At 48.0% G+C, this 23,144-nt stretch overlaps 1 protein-coding gene across 2 annotated transcripts in view; it reads left to right on the plus strand.

Moving 5' to 3' along the window:
* Positions 1-23,144, plus strand: part of CEP97 (centrosomal protein 97) — a 93,132-nt gene that overhangs the window by 12,089 nt on the left and 57,899 nt on the right. For both annotated transcript variants that reach the window (XM_063953595.1, XM_063953596.1), the window contains exon 5: positions 8,003-8,116. In XM_063953595.1, the coding sequence (XP_063809665.1) occupies positions 8,003-8,116 (114 nt within the window). The remainder of the gene's footprint in view (positions 1-8,002; positions 8,117-23,144) is intronic.

The raw sequence follows: 23,144 nt of genomic DNA on the forward strand, positions 1-23,144 counted from the left end.
TTTTGATATAAACAGATTACTTCAAATGACATGGAACAAGAGGGAAAGATGGTTCTGCCCAAAGAAGAGCTTACAAGAGGTGTGGGGATCATGTGACACACAAGATGGAGAGTAGCAGTTGTAGCTGCTGCTGATGAATATGTGGTTAGCTGGAGTAAGAGCTAGTGTGATATCAGTGACAAGGGAGAGGAGCGGGGACACCAGAGATCTGTAGAAGAATGAAGAGGATCTGGTCTAGAGAAGAGACTGCATGGGTGCATGGGGCTACTGAGAGAGTGTGTATGGGTGAGGTCAGAATTGCAGGTAGGAGGAGGTATGCAGTTTAGTAGGTATTTCATTTTATTCTGATGTTTATGACAAACCATTGTAGGGACTGACAGGGATGAGTAGCCGATGAGGCATATGGCAGTATTTCAGTGCAATTCATGATTAATATCAGGGACATAGCTTGTCATTGTCTGGCCAGACAGAAGGAGCCTGCAATAGTTAAGATAGGCAATTATAACCCTGTGGCGTGGTTGCATCTTATGTGAGGAAAGGATGTATTTTGGAGATGCTGTGCAGTTGGGGAATACATGTAATGGAAAAAGGTCCCTTTGGACACTTTCAAATTGCGCAAAAAATCACAGGGCAGCTTACAGGTACTCACAATATCCAAGGGGTATCCCTCCACATTACCCTTAAACTGATAACAATAGTTGTCAAAAAATGACGGAAAGAGAACACTCTTTCCGCCATTTTTTGACACTTATTGTTATCAGTTGGGGAATACATGACTTAGCTTGGCTTGGGGGTTGTTTAAATGTGAGTAATTAGATTCAGTTGACAGTTAAAGCAATCAGGCAGTGGATTGAAAGAAAAGAGAGTAAATGTAATTAGAACTATACATTACTTACTTTGAGATGTCGGTGAGCAGATGACTCGAAGACGTTTGGATATGTCCGCTAATTTAGAGGGAGTGAGGCCAGGGGTGCAGAGGTAATCTGTTTACAAGTGATACTGGTGCCTATATGTGGAGAGGCATTCTTGTTAATATTGAGGCACTGACTTTCTGATTCTGAGAGATTTGTATAGGGTGAGGTTAGTGCATAGAAAGAAGTATGTGTTAACTGCTGTTTTTCTATTACGAGTATAGGTGCATCATTACAGAATATATATTTATTTATTTTACATTTTCTGATGTTACTGCCACTTTAATGTTTGTTGGCATAAAAAGAAATGCCAGCGTTTTAAATTTTAAACTGGTAAATATACTGGGTATCTAGTGATCACACTAGGCTGTTTTAGCTTGGCGCCGCACCCAAGCCAATTTTACAGTTGTGCCCTGCTAAAACAGCCTACCCAGTGCCATCCTCACCTATGGTCCGCAGTGTCTTGCAGGTGGGAAAACTGGCTGTTTAAGATTGCCGTGTGCATGACATCTGTTCACATCGAGGGGAGAACTTGGGGAAAGCCCAGCACTTCCGTATGTGCTGGTCATGTCTCCAAGAGTAACAAATTGGGGACGTTTCACCAGGACACGCTCCCTCCCGCACCTCAGCGCCCTATCCTGCTGACAACATTAGTTATCTGTCAGCTATAAAAACATTGGGATATGTGTAATACAGAGGTTCTCAAACATGTTCCTCAAGGTACCCCAATGATCCAGGTTTTAAGTATATCCATGCTTGGCCACAGGTTATATAATTAGTACCTCAGCCGATTTAATTTACCCATCTGTGCCGAGCCATGGATATACTTAAAACCTGGACCGTTGGGGTGCCTTGAGAACGACGTTTGAGAACCTCTGATGTAGTAGGTTCTGATTTGCTGGAATCGGCATGATTTTGGTGATGCAGCCACTAAATATAAAGCTGTTTTGGTTTTGCCAAAATCACACCAGTTCCAGCAAATTGTGTCTTCTGTTTAAGTACTTTTCTCTTGCATCCTAGAGCAGCGGTTTCCAAACTTTTTTGAATCACGGCGCGCTAGAATATCAGAATTTTTTTCACGGCACCCTTAGGCCAAAAATTTCTTATTGAGAAATTTAGAAAGAAATATTACATTTAGTTGCGTTTATATGTCATCCTTAGGGTCAGTTGTGTGGTGAGGGACGAGATTTGCTTCTGTTTGGCCACATATTTTATGACTGGCAGCCACCAGCACTGGTTTTGCCTATTATATTGACCATGAATAATTTGAATTGGTCCTGGACCACCAACCCAGGGCACCCCTGCAAGTGTCCTGAAGCACCCCAGGGAGCCACGGCACACAGTTTGGGAACCTCTGTCCTAGAGGATACTGGGGTCCACATTAGTACCATGGGGTATAGAGGGGTCCACTAGGAGTCTTGGGCACTTTAAGAAATCAATAGTGTGCACTGGCTCCTCCCTCTATGTCCCTCCTACCAGATTCGGTTTAGAAAATGTGCCCCGAGGAGCTGGTCACGCTTTGGAAGCTCCTGAAGAGTGTTTTCTGCATTTATTTTCTGTTTGTTATTTTCAGACAGGGCTGGTTGGCACCAGCCTGTCTGCTTCGTGGGACTTAGGGGGGGGGAACGGCCCAACCTCCCTAGGGTTAATAGTCTCGTTCCCCGCTGACAGGACACTGAGCTCCTGAGGGTCCTATTCGCAAGCCCCAACACGGCAAGCATACAGACCCGCAGTACACCGCCACCCCTAACAGAGCCAGAAGAGTGGTGAGTAGGTGGCCGGCGTCCAGGTTAGTGGGTCGCCGGCTGTGATGGCGGTGTAAGGGTAGTAGCGCAGCACTGCGTGCATGCTGCGCTCCAGGCTTCAGGTACATTGTGTGTCCGCTGTGAGGGGCGGCTGGAGCCACTAATGTTACCCGCAAAACTGGCACATATTACAGGGGTTTTTATCCACTGTAGACCTGCTTTTACACCTCAGCCAGTATAAAAACCAGGAAGATCGTGCGCCATTAAGGGGGCGGGGCCTTCATTATGACCGGATACAGCAGCTCACCAGCGCCATTTTCCCATCTGCAGCTTACACAGGCAGCCTGACATGGAAGCGCAGCTCCTCCACACGGACTTCAAAGCACCTCAGCGGTACCAGGGGTCATAGGAAAGGGGGGGGGGGGCAATAATTTGGTGTACTAAGCCCTATTAGGGTACTTAGTTTGCGACCCAGCTAAGTTTATACTGTAGCCATAGGGGATACTGTGTGGCTCGCTCCAATACTATGCGTCTCCCTAGAAGGACTCTGTGTGGGTTAACTGTGCTTTAACCTTTTCCTCACTGTGTATGTTCTTTTACAATTATGTCAAAGGAGTGTGTATCATGCACAGCAGAGTGCTTTTCTCATTCTGAGAATCTCTGCAGTGTACTCAAGATAGTATACATTCTCAGGCTAGTGGATCTGAACCTGTATGGTTAGATTCATTAAAGGGGATGATTTCAAATATTTAAAACAAATTGTCCCAAAATGAAAAAGAGACACAATATTTAAGGCAATCTGTAGATGACCTGATGAATAGAGATTCAGCGGTCATCCCGGCGTCTCAGACCCCTGCTATTTGTCCACAGAAGCGTACTCTGGCCCAAATCATGCAGGCTGATACCAATGATGATGTATCAGACCCAGAGGAAGGGGAGGTGGACTTGGTGTGGGGTGGGGAGGGGAATGCAGCTTTAGCACAGGGAATACAGGCCCTGATAGAAGCTATAAGAGAGGTTTTGCACATTCCTGACAAGGTGTCAGAGGACAAGGAGGAATCCTTTTTTTAATGTGAAACAGAAATTCTTTGCTACTTTTCCTGCTTCTAAGGAATTAAATTCCATCTTTGAAGCAATTTGTGTTAATCCTGACAGGAATTTTCAGATTATTCCAAAACTGTTAATTACATCCTTCCCGTTTCCTCAGGATGACAGAAAAAAATGGCGGAAACCCACTGATGGTAAACGCTTCGGTTTCCAAGCTGTGACGTAAGATAGTTTTACCTGTACCTGGGACAGCTTTGTTGAAGGATGCTGCAGATTGTAAGATTGAGACCACTCTCAAGTCTCTACACAGCGGCGGGGGTGGCCCAAAGACCCACTATAGCTTGTGCATCACTAGGGCCATTGCAAAATGGTCTGGTAATCTAATTGACGGATTAGATTCCTTGTTCAGGGGGGAGATTATTTTACTCCTACAGCATATACAGGATTCTGCTAACTTTATGGTGGAGGCCATAAAGGAGATTGGATTGCTCAACGCAGGCACCACTGCCATGGCAGTGTCCGCACTTAGGGGCTTGTGGCTACGCCAGTGGACTGCGGATGCGGATTCCAGGAAAGGCGTGTAAAGCCTACCTTTCACAAGTGAAGCCCTGATTGGAGATGAACTGGATACGTGGATATCCCAGGCTATGGCGGCTAAGTCTACATACCTTCCTTCCGAGGCACCTCCAGTTAGAAAATCCTATTCTGCACCTACTTTGCAGTCCTTTCAGACTGCAAAATTTTGCGGTAAGGCCAAGGGTTCTTCTACTGCCTTCAAAGGCAATAGAGGTAAGCCCAAAATACTTGCAAATACAATCTCACAGGAACAGACCTCTGAGTCTGCTTCCGCAAAGCCTTCAGCATGGCGGTGGACCGCACTGCCTGGTCAACAGGCAGGTGGGAGCCCGGTTACGATATTTCAGTCGCGTATGGACCACATAATGCCAGGATCCATGGGTAGAAGATCTTATCGTCCTGTGCTACAGACTGGAGTTTCAGGAACTCCCACTTCACAGATTCTTCAAATCTGGCTTACCAGCTTTACTGGAAGCAAGTATGACCTTACAAGCAGCAATTCAGAAACTGGTACAGACTCGGGTCATTGTTCCAGTTCCTCTTCAACTACAAAACAAGGGTTTCAATTCCAACCTGTTTGTGGTACCGAAACTGGACGGTTCGGTGAGGCCCATTTTAAACCTCAAGTCACTGAACTAGTATATACGGGTGTTCAAATTCAAGATGGATTCGCTGAGAGCAGTGATCTCTGGTCTGGAGGAGGGAGAATTCCTGGTGTTTTTAGATATCAAGGATGCGTACTTCATATTCCGATTTGGCTGCCTCTTCAGGCTTATCTAAGGTTTGCGTTACAGGACTATCACTACCAGTTCCAGGCCCTGTCCTTGGGCTCTCCACGGCACCGAGGGTGTTTACCAAAGTAATGGCGGAGATGATGTTTCTCCTCCGCAAGCAGGGAGTGAACATAATACCATACCTGGACGATCTACTGATATAAGCACCGTCCAGGGAGAGGTTATTACACAGCATTTCCCTCTCCACGCGACTACTCCAGGATCACGGGTGGATTCTGACTCTGCCAAAATCTCACCTGGAACCAACACGGAGGCTTCCGTTCCTGGGGATGATACTGGAGGTACAGAAGGTATTTCTTCCTCTGGAAAAGGCATTGGTAATATAATCAATGGTGAGGGATGTCCTAAGGCCGCCCCGGATTTCGGTGCATCTGTGCATTTGCCTCCTGAGAAAGATGATATCCTCTTACGAGGCTCTGCAGTACGGAAGGTTTCACGCAAGGCCCTTCCAGCTGGATCTGCTGGACAAATGGTCCGGATTGCATCTACACATGCACCAGAGGATACGTCTGTCGCCAAAAGCCAGGATTTCTCTTCTGTGGTGGCTACAGACTTCTCACCTGACGGAGGGCCGAAGGTTCGGTATTCAAAATTGGATTCTGCTAACCATGGATGCAAGCCTCAGAGGGTGGGGAGCAGTCACCCAAGGGGAAAGTGGTCAAGTTGGGAAACCATTCTTCCGATCAACGTTCTGGAATTAAGGGCCATATATAACGCCATTCTGCAGTCATCTCATATTCTTCACAATCGAGCCATCCAGGTTCAGTCGGACAATATGACGGCAGTGATGTACATAAACCAACAGGGCGGAATGAAGAGCAGAGCAGCAATGCCAGAGGTGACAAGGATTCTCCTCTGGGCAGAGAGACGCATGGTGGCACTGTCTGCGATCTTCATTCCGGGCGTGGACAACTGGGAAGCAGACTTCCTCAGCAGACACGACCTTCACCCAGGGGAGTGGGGCCTTCACCCGAAGGTGTTCGGAGTGCTTGACTCGTCGATGGGGGACTCCATAGATAGACATGATGGCCTCTTGTCTCAACAAGAAACTCCAGCGGTATTGCTCCAGGTCAAGAGACCCACATACAGTGGCGGTGGACGCTCTAGTGACTCTGTGGGTCTATCAGATGGTGTATATCTTTCCTCCACTTCCATCGATCCCAAAAGAATAAGAAGGGAAGGGGTTCAAATAATTCTCATTGCTCCGGATTGGCCAAGAAGGGCTTGGTACGTAGATCTACTGGAAATGCTTCTGGAGGATCCGTGGCCTCTACCTCTTTGGGAGAATTTTCTGCAGCAGGGGCCATTCGTCTATCAAGACTTACCGCGGCTGCGTTTGATGGCATGGAAGTTGAGTGTCAAATTCTAGCCCGGAAAGGGATTCCGGACAGGGTAATTCCTACCTTGATCCAAGCCAGAAAAGGGGTAACGTCTTAAACATTATTACCAGATTTGGATAAAACACATCTCTTGGTGTGAAAACAGGAAATTTCCAGTGGTGGAATTTCAGCTGGGTCGTTTTCTGCTTTTTCTGCAGTCTGGTGTGGATGTGGGCCTACGTCTAGGATCAGTAAAAGTCCAGATTTCGGCCTTACCATTTTCTTCCAGAAACAGTTGGCTTCCCTTCCTGAAGTTCAGACGTTCTTGAAAGGGGTTCTGCACATCCATCCGGCGTTTGTGCCTCCCACGCACCTTGGGATCTTAACGTGGTGTTGCAGTTTCTGCAGTCAGATTGGTTTGAGCCTTTAAAGGAGGTAGATTTAAAGTTTCTTACATGGAAGCCCGTCACACTATTGGCTTTGGCTTCGGAGAGGCGTGTTTCGGAATTGGGGGCCTTGTCTCACAAGAGCCCCTATTTGATTTTTCATGAAGATAGAGCTGAACTCAGAACTCGTCAGCAATTTCCTCCAAAGGTGGTGTCTGCGTTTCATATCAACCAGCCTATTGTGGTTCCGGTGCTTACCGACACCTTTTCTATGTCAGTCCCTGGATGTCACATGGACAGCTCGTCACAGAAAATCTGACTTGTTGTTTGTGCTTTATGATCCCAAGAAAATTGGGTGTCCTGCTTCAAAGCAGTCTATTGCTCGCTAGATCAAGCTTACTATCCAGCATGCTTACTCTACGGCAGGTTTGCCGGTTCCTAAATCTGTTCATGCCCACTCTACTCGGTCGGTGGGTTCTTCCTGGGCGGCTGCCCGGGGTGTCTCGGCCTTACAGCTCTGCCGAGCAGCCACTTGGTCTGGTTCGAACACGTTTGCTAAGTTCTACAAGTTCGATACTTTGACCAAACTGAAGGTCCTCAGAGGTCAATCAGTTCTGCAGGAGCCTCCGCACTCTCCCATCCGGTTTGGGAGCTTTGGTACATCCCCATGGTACTAATGTGGACCCCAGTATCCTCTAGGAGTAAGAGAAAATAGGATTTTAATTACCTACCGGAAAATCCTTTTCTCGTAGTCCGTAGAGGATACTGGGCGCCAGCCCAGTGCTTTTGTGTTTCTTGCATGGTTACTTAGTTAAGTATTATTGTTGGTTCAGCTGTTGCTGTTCCTGTTCATGTTGGGTTAACATGATTTTCTTCTTGTTTGTGTGTGCTGGTTCAAATCTCACCACTATCCTTTTCTGAATCCTTCTCTCAAGATATGTCTGTCTCCTTGGGCACAGTTTCTAGACTGAGTCTGGTAGGAGGGGCATAGAGGGAGGAGCCAGTGCTTATTCTTGATTTCTTAAAGTGCCCAAGGCTCCTAATGGACCCATGTATACCCCATGGTACTAATGTGGACCCCAGTATCCTCTACGGACTACGAGAAAAGGGTTTACCAGTAGGTAATTAAAATCCTCTTTCAACATACATTTGCAGCTTAACGTAACTAACTAGCAAATAGGAAAATCTGCAAAGAAACAAAGTTAACTGATTGTTCTATTATAGACACTGCTCCTGCATGGCAACAACATCACTTCTTTGCGTACAGCATCTGCCTGCCTTCCCCAGCGTCTTGCCATTCTGTCATTAGCAGAGAATGAAATCCGAGACCTGAATGAAGTAAGTAGCCACTTCTGAGTATGTTCAATGCACACAATGAACTGGAAAATGACAGCCCTGCAGAAGTTTTACCATTACATGTATAGACCAGAATCTAATCTCTTCTATATCCAAGCAGCTGTAAACATTCAACTCAGGATAGAGGCTCATATGTGCACTATTCTCCTTTTATAAGTAAATATCTCATCCTGCAAAATTAAATCTCATTTCTCTTTCATAATGGAGGACAGTGTACTTTATAGGTCGCTTCTGTACCTGGGCTGCCTCTGACAGCTTGGTTTAAAACATTTAATTTATTTACTTAATATATTCTTTGACCTATCAATTGCTACAGTGATCAGCAGCATCATTATTTTATTGGAGAGTGGTAGGAGGAGTGGGCTGCAGAGTTGCTGCCCATTCCCTCCTAGTGCAGGTAGTGACAGGGGGTCTATTAATGAAAAAAACAAATTAATTGTTATCACTATATATAACTTCGATTCGGTAAATAGCTGTAATAAGTAGCAATTCACCTTTCCGGCGATGCGCTGCGTAATCCAGGAGTCTAGCGGTGAGGTCTCCTCCAGGCGATCTCCTCTCTGATGTGCGGAGTCAGCCGGCAGTTCCCTCTGCGTATGCACCGCCGGCTGACCTCCCAGAAGGCTGCAGTGGCTGATGGGAGGTCAGGGGGGCAGAGCTACAGTCAGGTGCCGGACAGAGAGCAGGGAAGCATTGAGCTTCCCTGCAGTTACCGCACCGCAGTTCAGGTTACGCCATCCTGAGATGGCGTACCTGAACTCCATGGAGAAGCGGAAAGCTGGGCTTTCTGCTCTTTCATGAATCACACTCGCCATACTAAAGTATGGTGATGCGGTTCAGCCGCGAAGCAGGGGTGCCACAGTAACCTGATCCCTGACTAGCATGAAGAAGAGAAAAGCCCTGTTTTCCTCAAAACAGGTGTTTCTCTGCTTTTATGAATAGACCCCAAGGACCCTATGCTGCTGACAACATCAGGCACCACACAGAGATCAGACCATGCTGCTGAGCTGTGGCTACAGGTAACTCCTCTGTTGGAATTGGTGGGGACCTGTCCTGGACAGTAGTCATGTCTGTACTGCGCATTTGGGGGTGGGGCTAAACGCCCACAGGCTGCACTTAATCTTTTTTACATGCTCCAAAATTTCCCAGTGGACAGTTGTGTGTGAATGCCATTTATGTGCAGTTTGTGAGGGCTGGCTGCTGGACATGCCTGTGGGTGGCTCAGTCGGTCTGGCAGAATCGGCACAATCTAAATGTTTAGCCTATTGCAGAGCTTTCGCAATGGTCATGCAAACTCTCTTCTGAGGCCCATTCTTTACCTCTCTTACCTGTTAACCAATGCAGAATTCCCAACTGGACCATGTGTGAGTAGGTCCATAGCAGGATCATCAACTTCTTGATGTATACGTATTACTGGCCCAACTAATGTTTTCTCTTGTGCTGATGTTTGACAGTAGACAGTAATCTTAGCAGATATCAAGTGTCTCATTATATATTCTGATAACCGACAAACAGTCATTGGTTTTATTCTGCGTGAAAGCCATTGGTAAGTTGATCTCCACTTTTGCAGAGGTGCAATTTGCATGGTTACCCTAGAGGGTGTTTGAGACTAAACTTATATAAAAATTGAACAGTCCAGACCAGTGACGTCAAAGGCTGGGGTGGCACTGGCTTCTCAAGTACATCCCCAGTCGCACAAGAACACAAACCTCAGCTCACTTTTTAGGGAAAGCAAATACATTACAGTACACGGGGGGGTGGTCTGGTACTGCAGCAATTGGGTATATACTGTGCTTACAGGACAGATCCCAACGTACCCAGACAGCAGCCAGGCCTGAGTCCAAAACTACTGGCACTCTGAGCGAGATCTTTTGAAGCACCCCCGCTCCCCCCAATGTGTGCAATGAAGGCGTGCCCACTCCTAGGAAAGTGGGACTAGCCTCGCAATTATATATTATCAGATTTTAAATATATATACCGTATTATCACCACCCCCTACACACACAGTTGGCAGTCTTACACATAATGCCTGTAGTAGTGCTCCTTACAAATAATGCCCCCAGTATAGTGGCAGTTACAGGTTATGCCTCCAGTATAGTGCCAGTTACATATAATGCTCCAAGTATAGTGACAGTTACCCGTAATGCTCCAAGTATAGTGCCAGCTAAATGTAATGCCTCAGTATAGTGCCAGCTAAATGTAATGCCTCAGTATAGTGCCAGCTAGATGTAATGCCTCAGTATAGTGGTAGCTACACGTAATGCCCCAGTATAATGCCTGTTACACAGATGGGGTGAATTGCCGCCTGAACACACTACTTGCAGTCACTTTCCCCCAGCCCCACTCACCTGGGTCCAGAGGCGGATTTAGCCCTCATGGGGCCCTAAGCAAGACACCGATTTCCTCCCTGGTTCTGGGCTTACCGCCGCCGAGCAGATTAGCTGCTGCTGCACCGCGGCACTTGGCCATGCCCCTTCCCCGGTTCTTCTGGCTGTAAATCACCGGGTGCTGGCGGATGCTGTCGGGCTCCCTCCGGTAGGAAAGAAGTCAGGGGGAAATGAAGAGAGGGGAGCTCTCAGAGTCCCTTCCTTGTCCTGCCGCTGCGTATGGGTGATTGGGCCAGTGGATCCAGCACTGGATCCGCTGTCCAATCAATTGTGCCTCGCTAGCCGGGGCGTGCTCTCCCTGCCAGCGAGGCACTCGTATAAGTGCCGCTTTCACTGTTTTTTTTTAATGGGCTTTTACAGCCCAGTGCTTGGCCCCGCCCCCAGCTTTATCCCCCCTTTCCCACTGTCTACCCACTGTCTACAGGAGGCACATGCAATCCGTGCCTCCCAAACTAGTTTAATAAACTAAAATGATTACAATAATATAAAGAGGATACATATAACACCGAATATGTGTCATATTCATTGATTGGTAGATAGCATTGGTCATCCATCACTCATAGGGGCTCATTCCGAGTTGATCGCTCGCTAGCTACTTTTTGCAGCCGTGCAAACGAATAGTCGCCGCCCACAGGGGAGTGTATTTTAGCTTTGCAAGTGTGTGAACACCTGTGCAGCCGAGCAGTACAAAAACAGTTTGTGCAGTTTCTGAGTAGGTCTGAACTTACTCAGCCGCTGCGATCACTTCAGCCTGTCCGGTCCTGGAATTGACGTCAGACACCCGCCCTGCAAACGCTTGGACACGCCCACGTTTTTCCAACCACTCCCAGAAAACGGTCAGTTGACACCCATAAACGCCTTCTTCCTGTCAATCTTCTTGCGATTGGCTGTGTGAATGGATTCTTCGTTAAATCCATCGCCCAGCAACGATCTGCTTTGTACCTCTACGACACGCCTGCGCATTGCGGTGCCTACGCATGCGCAATAGTGACCTGATCGTTGCGCTGGGAAAAACGGCAGCATGCAATCAGGTCGGAATGACCCTCATAGTGCACCCGGGGCAGGGCTGTCTTACATCATCCTTCGCCACTGCAGTGTTCCCCCGTGGTTTCAGATAAAAGGATTGTAAGTTAGTACCAAAACCACATTAGTGCATTGTGGAGCATTATAGCCCTTAAAACTGTAAGTGCGACGTGTGGTGCTACTAATAGATTTGAGTTTTTATTTTATTTTTAATTTCCATTTGTACATGTTTTCTGTCACATTATTTACATTGCAAGATGAAAACATCTATTCAGGTTTTGTCTGGAAGATTTCTGACTGCCCTAGCTAGTTACATTCCGGCTAAAAGCATCCTATTTACTAATTTCTGAGTGTATTTCCTGCATACTGGGAGAATACCTGACATTCACACAGCACTAACCTGGAAATAGAATAGTAACTAGATGGTTTACACACTTCTTAAAGCTTTCCAATGCTGCTGGAACCATTTGTACAATGTGACTTTTCAGTCCCTCCCTCCCAAAACAGGAAGTCACTTGGCATATCTTTCCAATTAGGTTTACTCATTTCATTAACCATGGAATATAAAAAACAAACATATTAAATTATATTAATTATATTCATAAATCTGTTTCTAGAATCCCATTCTCATAAGTACATGCAGTCCAAACTTGTCAGATATCTTATGTTTCAAATTTTCCCTGATGTAATGTATATATGCTATTGAAGACGAATCTAAAATATTTGGGCTTGATTAAGGTTTGTAAGCAAAGCAAAAAAGCACACAACTGCGCAGAACCGCGTTGCAGGTGGAGCAGGTATAACGTGCAGAGAGATTTAGATTTGGGTTTGCTATATTGTTTCTCTGCAGGGTATATATAAATAGAATAAATAGGATTTTAATACCTACCGGTAAATCCATTTCTCCTAGTCCGTAGAGGATGCTGGGGACGCCAAAAGGACCATGGGGTATAGACTGATCCGCAGGAGACATGGGCACACTAAAAAGACTTTTACTGGGTGTGAACTGGCTCCTCCCTCTATGCCCCTCCCCCAGACCTCCGTTATAGAAACTGTTCCCAGGAGAGACGGACATTTCGAGGAAAGTATTTTTGTTAAACTAAGGGCGAGAAACATACCAGCCCACACCACAAACATACCGTACAACCGGAGTGGCAAGAAACCAGATAACAGTATGAACTAACAACAGCAACAAGCTGAATATAACCGATACACAAACCTTGTGTAACCAAAAATAACCAGTATCAATCAACTGCAAGGAACAGTCCGCACAGAGACGGGCGCCCAGCATCCTCTACGGACTAGGAGAAAAGGATTTACCGGTAGGTATTAAAATCCTATTTTCTCTTACGTCCTAGAGGATGCTGGGGACTCCAAAAGGACCATGGGGTCTATACCAAAGCTCCAGACCGGGCGGGAGAGTGCGGACGACTCTGCAGCACCGATTGAGCAAACATGAGGTCCTCATCAGACAGGGTATCAAACTTGTAGAACTTAGCAAAAGTGTTTGAACCCGACCAAGTAGCTGCTCGGCAAAGTTGAAGTGCCGAGACCCCTCGGGCAGCCGCCCAAGATGAGCCCACCTTCCTGGTAGAATGGGCCTTTACTGACTTCGGCAACGGCAGCCCAGCCGAAGAATGAGCTTGCTGAATCGTATTACAAATCCAGCGTGCAATAGTTTGCTTAGAAGCAGGATTTCCAATCTTGTTGGAAGCATACAGGATAAACAGAGCCTCTGTCTTCCTAGTAAGAGCCGTTCTGGCAACATAAATTTCTGCTGCGGTGTACACTGGGCTCCACAAGGATAGACATTGGGGTGTAGAGTAGGATCTTGATCCGAGGCTCCAACAGGCTCAAAAGCATTGACTGTTCCCAGAATGCACAGCGCCGCCTCTTCTATAACCCCGCCTCCCTGCACAGGAGCTCAGTTTTGTAGTTTGTGCTGCAGTAAGCAGGCACATAACAGAGGGGCTGCTCCAGGCAGCCCTAAGAAGAGCTTTTTTTGAAGAAAAAGTGAAGACTACAAGGGCAGCAGCTGTGTGTAAATGCCAGAAGACATTCACTGCTGCAGCTCCAGCTCTCCCCAGCGGTGCTGTACACTCCCGAGCCCTGGTTGCCGGGTAACTACAGCAGGAGGCTCCGGTTTTCTTCACGGTCAGGCACACACGACGGGGGCACTCCGGGATCGCGTGGCCACGCTTCGGGAGGTGGTGAGTGGGTCCCGCTTGCGGGACCCGGACTTTATCGCGATCCGGCGCGGTCAGTGGGAGGCGGGCCCGCTCGAGCTGGCAGTGGACACTGTGGCAGTACAGGCGATCCCACTAGATCACCAGGGAATGGTTGCAGGTCAGGTTTTCTCTCTCAACCTCACGGGTTCTGCACAAAGGCCCACTATTGCAGCAACATGGGCTGCAGAGGCTATTAAAGCATGGGCCTTGGAGTTAGAAGCTGAAATCTCTTTTGACCATGCTAGACCATGCTTGTCATATATTGTCACAGCTTCTCGATATATTAAAGAGGCGGCTTCTGATGCCGGTATTCTAGCAGCCAAGGCCTCTACTACGTCAGTCCTGGCTCGCCGGATATTGTGGCTGAGATCCTGGTCTATGGATGTGGACTCTAGAAAAACCCTGGAGGTACTCCCTTTCAAGGGAGTTATTCTGTTTGGGGAGGACTTAAATAAGATAGTGGCTTACTTGGCTACTGCCAAAACTGCCTGTCTGCCAAGTACCGCTTCTTCTGTGTCGAAGGCTAAAGGTACTTCCTTTTGCCCCTTTCGTCCTTTAGGTAAAGCAAAATGTCAGGCGTACAACAAGCAGGCCCGCATTTCCAAACCTGGTAAGCCAAAGCCCAAAAGAGCCCGGGCGGCCTGTCAGCCAGCTTCCAAGGCCGATAAGCCTGCCGCATGACGGGGCGGGCCTCCCCCTGGGGGATCCCAGGGTGGGGGGCCGGCTTCTAGGGTATACCCAGGAATGGTTGAAGACCACTTCAGATGCCTGGGTACGGGAAGTTGTCACTCGAGGTTACGCCATAGCCTACAAAAAAACCGACCTTCTCATCGATTTTGCCGGACAGACGTCCCGTTGGACCAGACAAAGGCAAACACTCTACATTCGGTGGTACAGACCCTCCTGGATACAGGAGTTGTAGTACAGGTGCCTCTTGCTCAGAGGGGCCGGGGGTACTATTCTCCGCTGTTTCTAGTCCCGAAACCGAATGGGTCCTCCCGGCCCATTCTCAACCTCAAGGCATTGAACAGGTTTGTGAAGGTTTCCAAGTTCGGTATGGAAACCCTTCGTTCTATAGTTCTGGCCTTGGAACCTGGGGACTACATGGTCTCCCTGGACATACAGGATGCTTACCTGCATATTCCTATAGCAGCGTCACATCATCAATACCTGAGGTTTGCTATTGGCAACCTCCATTACCAGTTTCGGGTGTTACCTTTTGGTTTAACAACGGCTCCGCGAGTCTTCACCAAAGTAATGGCGGTGATGACGGTGGTACTCCGCCGTCATGGGGTCAGGATACTGCCGTATCTGGATGACTTGTTAATCCTGGCAAATTCCCCAGAACTTCTCCTACGTCATCTGGATATGACGGTCCGGTTTCTACAAGCCCACAGGTGGCTCATCAACTGGAAGAAATCCTACCTGGTCCCTGCTCAGAGCATGGTGCACCTGGGAGCGCTATTGGACACTCACAACCAGAGGTTGTTCTTGTCTCAGGAGAAAGTCCTGAAGCTTCAGGACAGGATTCGTTGCTTCCTTTCTCGTCCGCTAGTGTCGATACATTCGGCAATGCAGGTGCTGGGCCTCATGGTATCAGCTTTCGACATGGTGGAGTATGCTCAAATCCATTCTCGCCCCCTCCAGAGGCTGATTCTAGCCAAGTGGGACGGCCTGCCTCACCGGATCAGATCTCAAATGATCTCATTGACTCCGGAGGTCCGTGTGTCGCTGCTTTGGTGGCTGCGGGACCAACAATTGTGCAGGGGTTGTCCCTTCTGGATATCCAACTGGGTCCTGTTGACGACAGATGCCAGTTTAAGAGGTTGGGGAGCGGTGCTGGAGCAACACTCCCTTCAGGGTCGGTGGACCAAGGAGGAATCTTTCCTCTCGATCAACATTCTGGAATTGCGGGCGGTCTTCAATGCGTTGAACCTGGCCCAGCATTTAATTCCGAGCCGTCCTGTTCAAGTACAGTCTGACAACGCCACCACAGTGGCTTACATAAATCATCAAGGCGGCACTCGAAGCCGTTTGGCAATGAAGGAAGTCTCACGGATTCTACGTTGGGCGGAACGCCATCTACCGGCCATATCGGCAATATTCATTCCGGGAATCCTGAATTGGGAAGCGGACTTTCTCAGTCGTCAGGACGTGCATGCCGGCGAGTGGGGCCTCCATCCAGAAGTGTTTCAACTCCTAGTGGAAAAGTGGGGTCTTCCAGATGTAGCAATTAGAAAAATTACCAGGTCGGCGCTTAATACCAATTGGTGAACACAATGATAAAAATGAAACCAATTTATTGACAACAAATCACAAAAAACACATAAAAATAAATAAAATTATACATAAACAGGACCACAATATAATAATATAAAACTGAGGTTCCAGGAACCTCTAAATTAAGCAGTAAATTGAACCTTAATTGGGTATACTCAGAGGGCCGTCACAGTACCTATGTTAAAGGATAATTCTTTTTTAGCTGTTTAGCTACATGAAGTTTTCTTGCCAAGATGTAAAAAGGCACGACAGTACTTAGCACAATTGTGCATATAGGTGTCCTCACTTTATAATTTAAATGAATCAGTCACGCTAGAAAGTGTAGCAATTACCGGCAATGGTTTTTGATAAGCAAAAACCATTGCCGGTAATTGCTACACTTTCTAGCGTGACTGATTCATTTAGTCCCTCGGATCACACTGGGAACACCTGAATTTGGTGAACATCATTCCACCAATACTGAGAGTGGAACACGCTGTACCGGTATACTCACACTTTGCCGGAGGAGAGAGCGGTCGTTTAGCTGACGCTACCAACTACTCACGCCACGGACGAGTCCTACCGCTGACGGATGTCTCACCCGTGCTAAGGGTGATAGAGAGCGGCTATGCACGCCGGTACCATTGCGGTACAACAAGAGAAAATACCGTCCAGTTTGTGAGTAACAGCTATCCCTTTACTGCTTACCTCTGCACAGTCCACACTAAAATTGGCAAGTGATGAACTTTTCCCAATTGGAAAATAAATTATAAAGTGAGGACACCTATATGCACAATTGTGCTAAGTACTGTCGTGCCTTTTTACATCTTGGCAAGAAAACTTCATGTAGCTAAACAGCTAAAAAAGAATTATCCTTTAACATAGGTACTGTGACGGCCCTCTGAGTATACCCAATTAAGGTTCAATTTACTGCTTAATTTAGAGGTTCCTGGAACCTCAGTTTTATATTATTATATTGTGGTCCTGTTTATGTATAATTTTATTTATTTTTATGTGTTTTTTGTGATTTGTTGTCAATAAATTGGTTTCATTTTTATCATTGTGTTCACCAATTGGTATTAAGCGCCGACCTGGTAATTTTTCTAATTGCTTTGTTTGTTGAGGAGGCCGGCTACCTCCTCACCAGGTGGCAGCTAATCCCAGGGTGCACACACACACAGGCCTGCCAGCGCCACTATTACCTCTTTTTCCTTTTTTTGCTTCTTCCAGATGTAGATCTGATGGAGTCTCGACACAATCACAAGGTTCCAGTCTTCGGAGCAAGGACAAGGGATCCTCAAGCAGCATTAGTGGATGCGCTGGCGGTGTCGTGGAGGTTTCGGCTGCCGTACGTGTTCCCTCCGGTGTCACTCCTGCCCAGGGTAATTCGGAAGTTCAAGCAAGAAAGAGGAATTCTGCATCTCATAGCTCCGGCGTGCCCAGACGGCACTGGTTTTCAGACCTGCAGGGTCTATCATCAGAGCGTCCAATTCTACTTCCACAACTCCCAGACCTCCTCGTTCAGGGCCCCTGTGTCTACCAGGACCTAGCCCAGGTGTCTTTGACGGCATGGCTCTTGAAGCTTCCGTCTTGAGGGCTAAAGGGTTTTCTGAGGCGGTCATTCAAACTATGTTGCGGGCCCGGAAACCGGCTTCTGCTCGGATTTACTATAGGGTCTGGAATTCTTACTTTGTTTGGTGCGCATCTAACAATTGACGCTTCCAAGTTTAGTATGGCCAAGTTGTTGGCCTTTCTTCAGCAGGGCCTGGACTTAGGCCTGCGTCTGGCCTCCCTCAAGGTTCATATATTTGCCTTATCGGTGTGGTTTCAGAGAAAAATTGCGACCTTACCTGATGTCCATACCTTTACTCAGGGTGTGTTGCGTATCCAACCTCCCTATGTCCCACCTGTGGCTCCTTGGGACTTGTCGGTGGTTTTGGAGGCGTTGCAGGAGCCTCCATTTGAACCTCTTGGTTCAGCTGATCTTAAGTGGCTTTCCCTTAAGGTGGTGTTTCTGCTGGCTATTGCTTCAGCTAGAAGAGTGTCTGATTTGGGTGCCTTGTCCTGTAGTTCCCCATATCTGATATTTCATCGTGACCGGGCGGTTCTTAGAGCGGTCTTTGGATGTGGTACGGGCTCTCCGTATCTATGTGAAGAGAACTGCTTCTATTAGGAAATCTGATTCTCTCTTTGTGCTGTTTGGATTTCACAAACGGGGCTGGCCTGCTCATAAGCAAACTTTGGCCAGATGGATTAAAATGGTGATTGCACATGCTTATGTGAGGGCTGGTCTCTCTGCTCCTGCTCACATTACGGCCCATTCTACTCGGTCTGTGGGACCTTCTTGGGCGGTCCGCCGTGGTGCGACCCTTGAACAATTGTGCAAGGCGGCTACGTGGTCCTCAGTGAACACGTTCATAAGGTTCTATGCCTTCGATACTGCCGCTTCCCAGGATGCTTTCTTTGGACACCGGGTTCTTGTGCCCGCTACAGTGCGTCCCCTCGCATAAGGAACTGCTTTAGGACATCCCCAATGTCTATTCTTGTGGAGCCCAGTGTACCCCGCAGCAGAAAATTAGATTTATGGTAAGAACTTACCTTTGTTAAATCTTTCTGCGAGGTACACTGGGCTCCACAAGGCGCCCACTCTGACGCAATTATTTTCTTTGGGTTGGTATGGCATAAGCCGCTGACACTTCTCCTGTCGTGAGAGTGTGGCGTATGTGGCTACTAACCGTTGTCGTCTCTTTTCCTGCTACTGCATTGGGCTGGTTAACTAAAAACTGAGCTCCTGTGCAGGGAGGCGGGGTTATAGAGGAGGCGGCGCTGTGCATTCTGTGAACAGTCAATGCTTTTGAGCCTGTTGGTGCCTCGGATCAAGATCCTACTCTACACCCCAATGTCTATCCTTGTGGAGCCCAGTGTACCTCGCAGAAAGAGATTTAACAAAGGTAAGTTCTTACCATAAATCTCGTTTTTCAAAGCTCTTACAACATCAAGAGATTTTGGGACCGCCACAGCATCCGTAGCCACCGGCACCACAATAAGTTGGTTTATGTGAAACGAAGAAACCACCTTCGGCAGAAATTGTTGACGAGTCCTCAATTCCGCTATATACGAATGAAAAATCAAATATGGGCGCTTGTGAGACAAAGCCGCCAACTCGGATACTCGTCTGGCAGACGCCAAAGCCAAAAGCATGACCACTTTCCAAGTGAGAAACTTTAACTCAAGCTTACGCAAAGGTTCAAACCAGTGAGACATAAGAAACTGCAACACCACTTCAAGATCCCACGGCGCCACGGTTGGCACAAATGGAGGATGGATATGCAGCACCCCCTTCACGAAAGTCTGAACCTCAGGAAGGACGGCCAATTCTTTTTGAAAGAAAATAGATAAAGCCGAAATCTGCACTTTGATGGAACCCAATTTCAGGCCTGCATCCACGCCTGCCTGCAAAAAATTGAGGAAATGACTCAAGTGAAACTCCTCCGCAGGAGCTGCTTTGGTTTCACACCACGACACATACTTTCTCCAAATACGGTGATAATGTTTTGCCGTAACCTCCTTCCTAGCTTTAAGGAGAGTGGGGATGACCTCCCTGGGAATACCTTTCCGAGCTAGGATCTGGTGCTCAACTTCCACGCCGTCAAACGCAGCCGCGGTAAGTCCGGAAACACGCATGGCCCCTGCAGTAACAGGTCCTCTCTTAGAGGAAGCGGCCAAGGATCTTCTACAAGCAATTCCTGAAGATCCGGATACCAGGCCCTCCGTGGCCAATCTGGAACGACGAGTATTGCTTGAACCCTTGTTCGTCGTACGATCCTCAGCACCCTTGGAATGAGAGGAATCGGAGGGAACACATACACTGACTGAAACACCCACGGAGTTACCAGGGCGTCCACTGCGGGTGTGGTTCATCAAATCGACAGTATCTAGGTCGACAATGTTTAGGTCGACAGTCACCAGGTCGACATGGATGGAAGGTCGACAGGGTTTCTAGGTCGACAGGTCTAAAGGTCGACATGAGGATATTTTTTTTTTTTTTTTTGTGTCGTTTTCTTCGTAGAGTGATCGGGATCCCAAATTAGTGCACCGCGTCCCCTCGCATGGCTCGCTTCGCTCGCCATGCTTCGGGCATGGTGCCTTCGCTTCGCTCGGCACAGATTACCGTTCCAATCGTAGTCCACGTGGATCGTTAAGTATGAAAAAATTCAAAAAAAGAAAAAAAATTGAAACTCATGTCGACCTTTAGACCTGTCGACCTAGCACATGTCGACCTAGAAACCCTGTCGACCTTCCATCCATGTCGACCTAGTGACGTCGACCTAAACATTGTCGACCTAGATACTGTCTATCTTCAGACCGGATCCCGTCTACTGCACTGGCTTGGGGGTCCCTTGACTTGGAACAATATCTCGGAAGCTTCTTGTTGTCATCATGTCTATCAGAGGAATTCCCCAACGCCTTGTCACTTCTGCAAAACCCTCTTGATAAAGAGCCCACTCTCCCGTGGGGAAGTCTGCTTCCCAGTTGTCCACGCCCGGGAGGAAGACTGTTGACAGAGCGCTCACGTGCTGTTCCGCCCAGCGAAGAATTCTTGTGGCCTCCACCATTGCCGCCCTGCTCCTTGTTCCGCCTTGGCGGTTTACATACGCCACCGCAGTTATGTTGTCCGACTGAATCAGGACAGGGAGACCCTGAAGAAGGTTCTTCGCTTGCAGGAGGCCGTTGTAAATGGCTCTAACCTCGAGAACATTTATGTGGAGACAAGATTCCTGGCTTGACCACTTTCCCTGGAAACTTCCTCCTTGAGTGACTGTGCCCCAGCCTCGGAGACTTGCATCTGTGGTCAGCAGGACCCAGTTCTGGATTCCGAATCGGCGCCCCTCTAGAAGGTGAGAACCTTGCAACCACCACAGGAGAGAAATCCTGGCCCTGGAAGATAGACTTATTTTCCGGTGCATGTGCAGGTAAGACCCGGACCATTTGTTCAGCAGATCCCACTGAAACACCCTGGCATGAAACCTGCCAAACGGAATGGCTTCGTAAGCCGCAACCATCTTCCCTAGCACTCGAGTGCATTGATGAATCGACACACTTGTCGGCCTCAGAAGCTCCCTGACCATGGTCTGGATTTCCAGAGCTTTGTCCTCCGGAAGAAACACTCTCTGTAGCTCCATGTCTAGGATCATGCCCAGGAAGGGCAATCGAGTGGACGGGATCAGCTGAGACTTTGGCAAATTTAGAATCCAACCGTGATGTCGCAGAACCGTCAGGGAGAGATCCACACTTCTTAACAACTGTTCCTTTGACCTCGCCTTTATCAGCAGATCGTCCAAGTACGGGATAATTGTGACCCCTTGCTTGCGAAGGAGAACCATCATTTCCGCCATTACCTTGGTGAACACACTCGGGGCCGTGGAAAGCCCAAACGGCAGCGCCTGAAATTGGTAATGACAATCTTGCACCGCAAACCTCAGGAAGGCCTGATGAGGAGGGTATATCGGGACGTGTAAGTAAGCATCCTTTATGTCTACTGACGCCATAAAATCCTCCCCCCCTTCGAGGCTGGAGATCACAGCTCGAAGAGACTCCATCTTGAACTTGAAAATTTTTAAGTGTGGATTGAGGGATTTCAGGTTCAGAATCGGTCTGACCGAGCCGTCCGGCTTCGGTACGACAAAGAGGCTCGAATAGAACCCTTCCCCCCCGTTGGGACAGGGGAACCGGCACAACGAACCTCTATTGACACAGCTTTTGTATTGCAGCATTTACCACTTCTCTTTCTGGAAGAGAAACTGGCAAGGCCGACACGAAAAAGCGGCGGGAGGGGGGGGTGGGCAAGCGGGCATCTCCTGAAACTCCAGTTTGTACCGATCGAAACCAGACCTGACTGAAGAATCGGAGACGGCCCCCCACCGGCACGGACTCCCGCAGGGGAGCCCCAGCATCATGCGGTAGATTTGGTAGAGGCAGTGGAGGACTTTTGGTCCTGGGAGCCTGACACGGCGGGCGACTTCTTTCCCCTTCCTCTACCCTTTGAAGCGAGGAAGCACGAGCCCTTTCCTTTTTTGTATTTATTAGGCCGAAAGGACTGCATCTGATGATGGGGTGCCTTTTTCTATTGTGTGGGAACATAAGGAAGAAAAGATGACTTACCCGCAGTAGCTGTAGACACCAGGTCAGCAAGGCCGTCACCAAACAAGACACTACCTTTAAAAGGGAGAGCTTCCATATTCTTCTTGGAGTCGGCATCAGCATTCCATTGATGAATCCACAGCGCCCTCCTGGCCGAGACTGCCATGGCATTGGCTCTTGATCCCAAGAGGCCAACAACCCTCGCCGCATCCTTTAGGTAATCTGCAGCGTCCTTGATATAACCAAGAGTCAAAAGAATGTTAACCTTATTAAGGGTATCCATATCAGAAGCCAAATTATCAGCCCACTTAGCAATAGCACTGCTCACCCATACCGACGCCACAGCAGTTCTGAGCAATGCACCAGTATTGACGAAAATGGACTTCAATGTCGTCTCCAGCTTGCGATCCGCTGGATCCTTGAGAGCAGCCGTGTCAGGAGACGGAAGCGCCACCTTCTTGGACAATTGTGATAGAGCCTTGTCCACATTGGGAGACGACTCCCATTTGTCCCTGTCGTCAGAGGGGAAAGGATATGCCATCAAAATTCTCTTGGGAATCTGTCACCTTTTGTCAGGCGACTCCCAAGCCTTTTCACAAAGCACATTCATTTCATGAGAGGGGGGAAACTTCACCTCAGGCCTTTTCCCTTTAAATAAGCAAACCCTTGTGTCAGGAACAGCAGGTTCCTCAGAGATATGTAAAACATCTTTGATAGCTACAATCATGTACTGAATACTCCTAACAACCCTCGGATGTAAGGAAGCCTCACTGAAATCGACATCGGAATCAGAGTCCGTGTCGGTATCTGTATCTGCCATCTGGGTAAATGAACGCTTTTGTGACCCTGAGGTGGTCTGTACCTGAGATAAAGCGTCCTCCATGGATTTTCTCCATGTTTGTGTCTGAGAATCAGATTTATCTAGCCTCTTAGACAATAAAGCCACATTTGCATTCAGTGTACTCAGCATAT

Source organism: Pseudophryne corroboree, chromosome 2 (assembly GCF_028390025.1).
Source record: "Pseudophryne corroboree isolate aPseCor3 chromosome 2, aPseCor3.hap2, whole genome shotgun sequence".
Lineage (NCBI taxonomy): Eukaryota > Metazoa > Chordata > Amphibia > Anura > Myobatrachidae > Pseudophryne > Pseudophryne corroboree.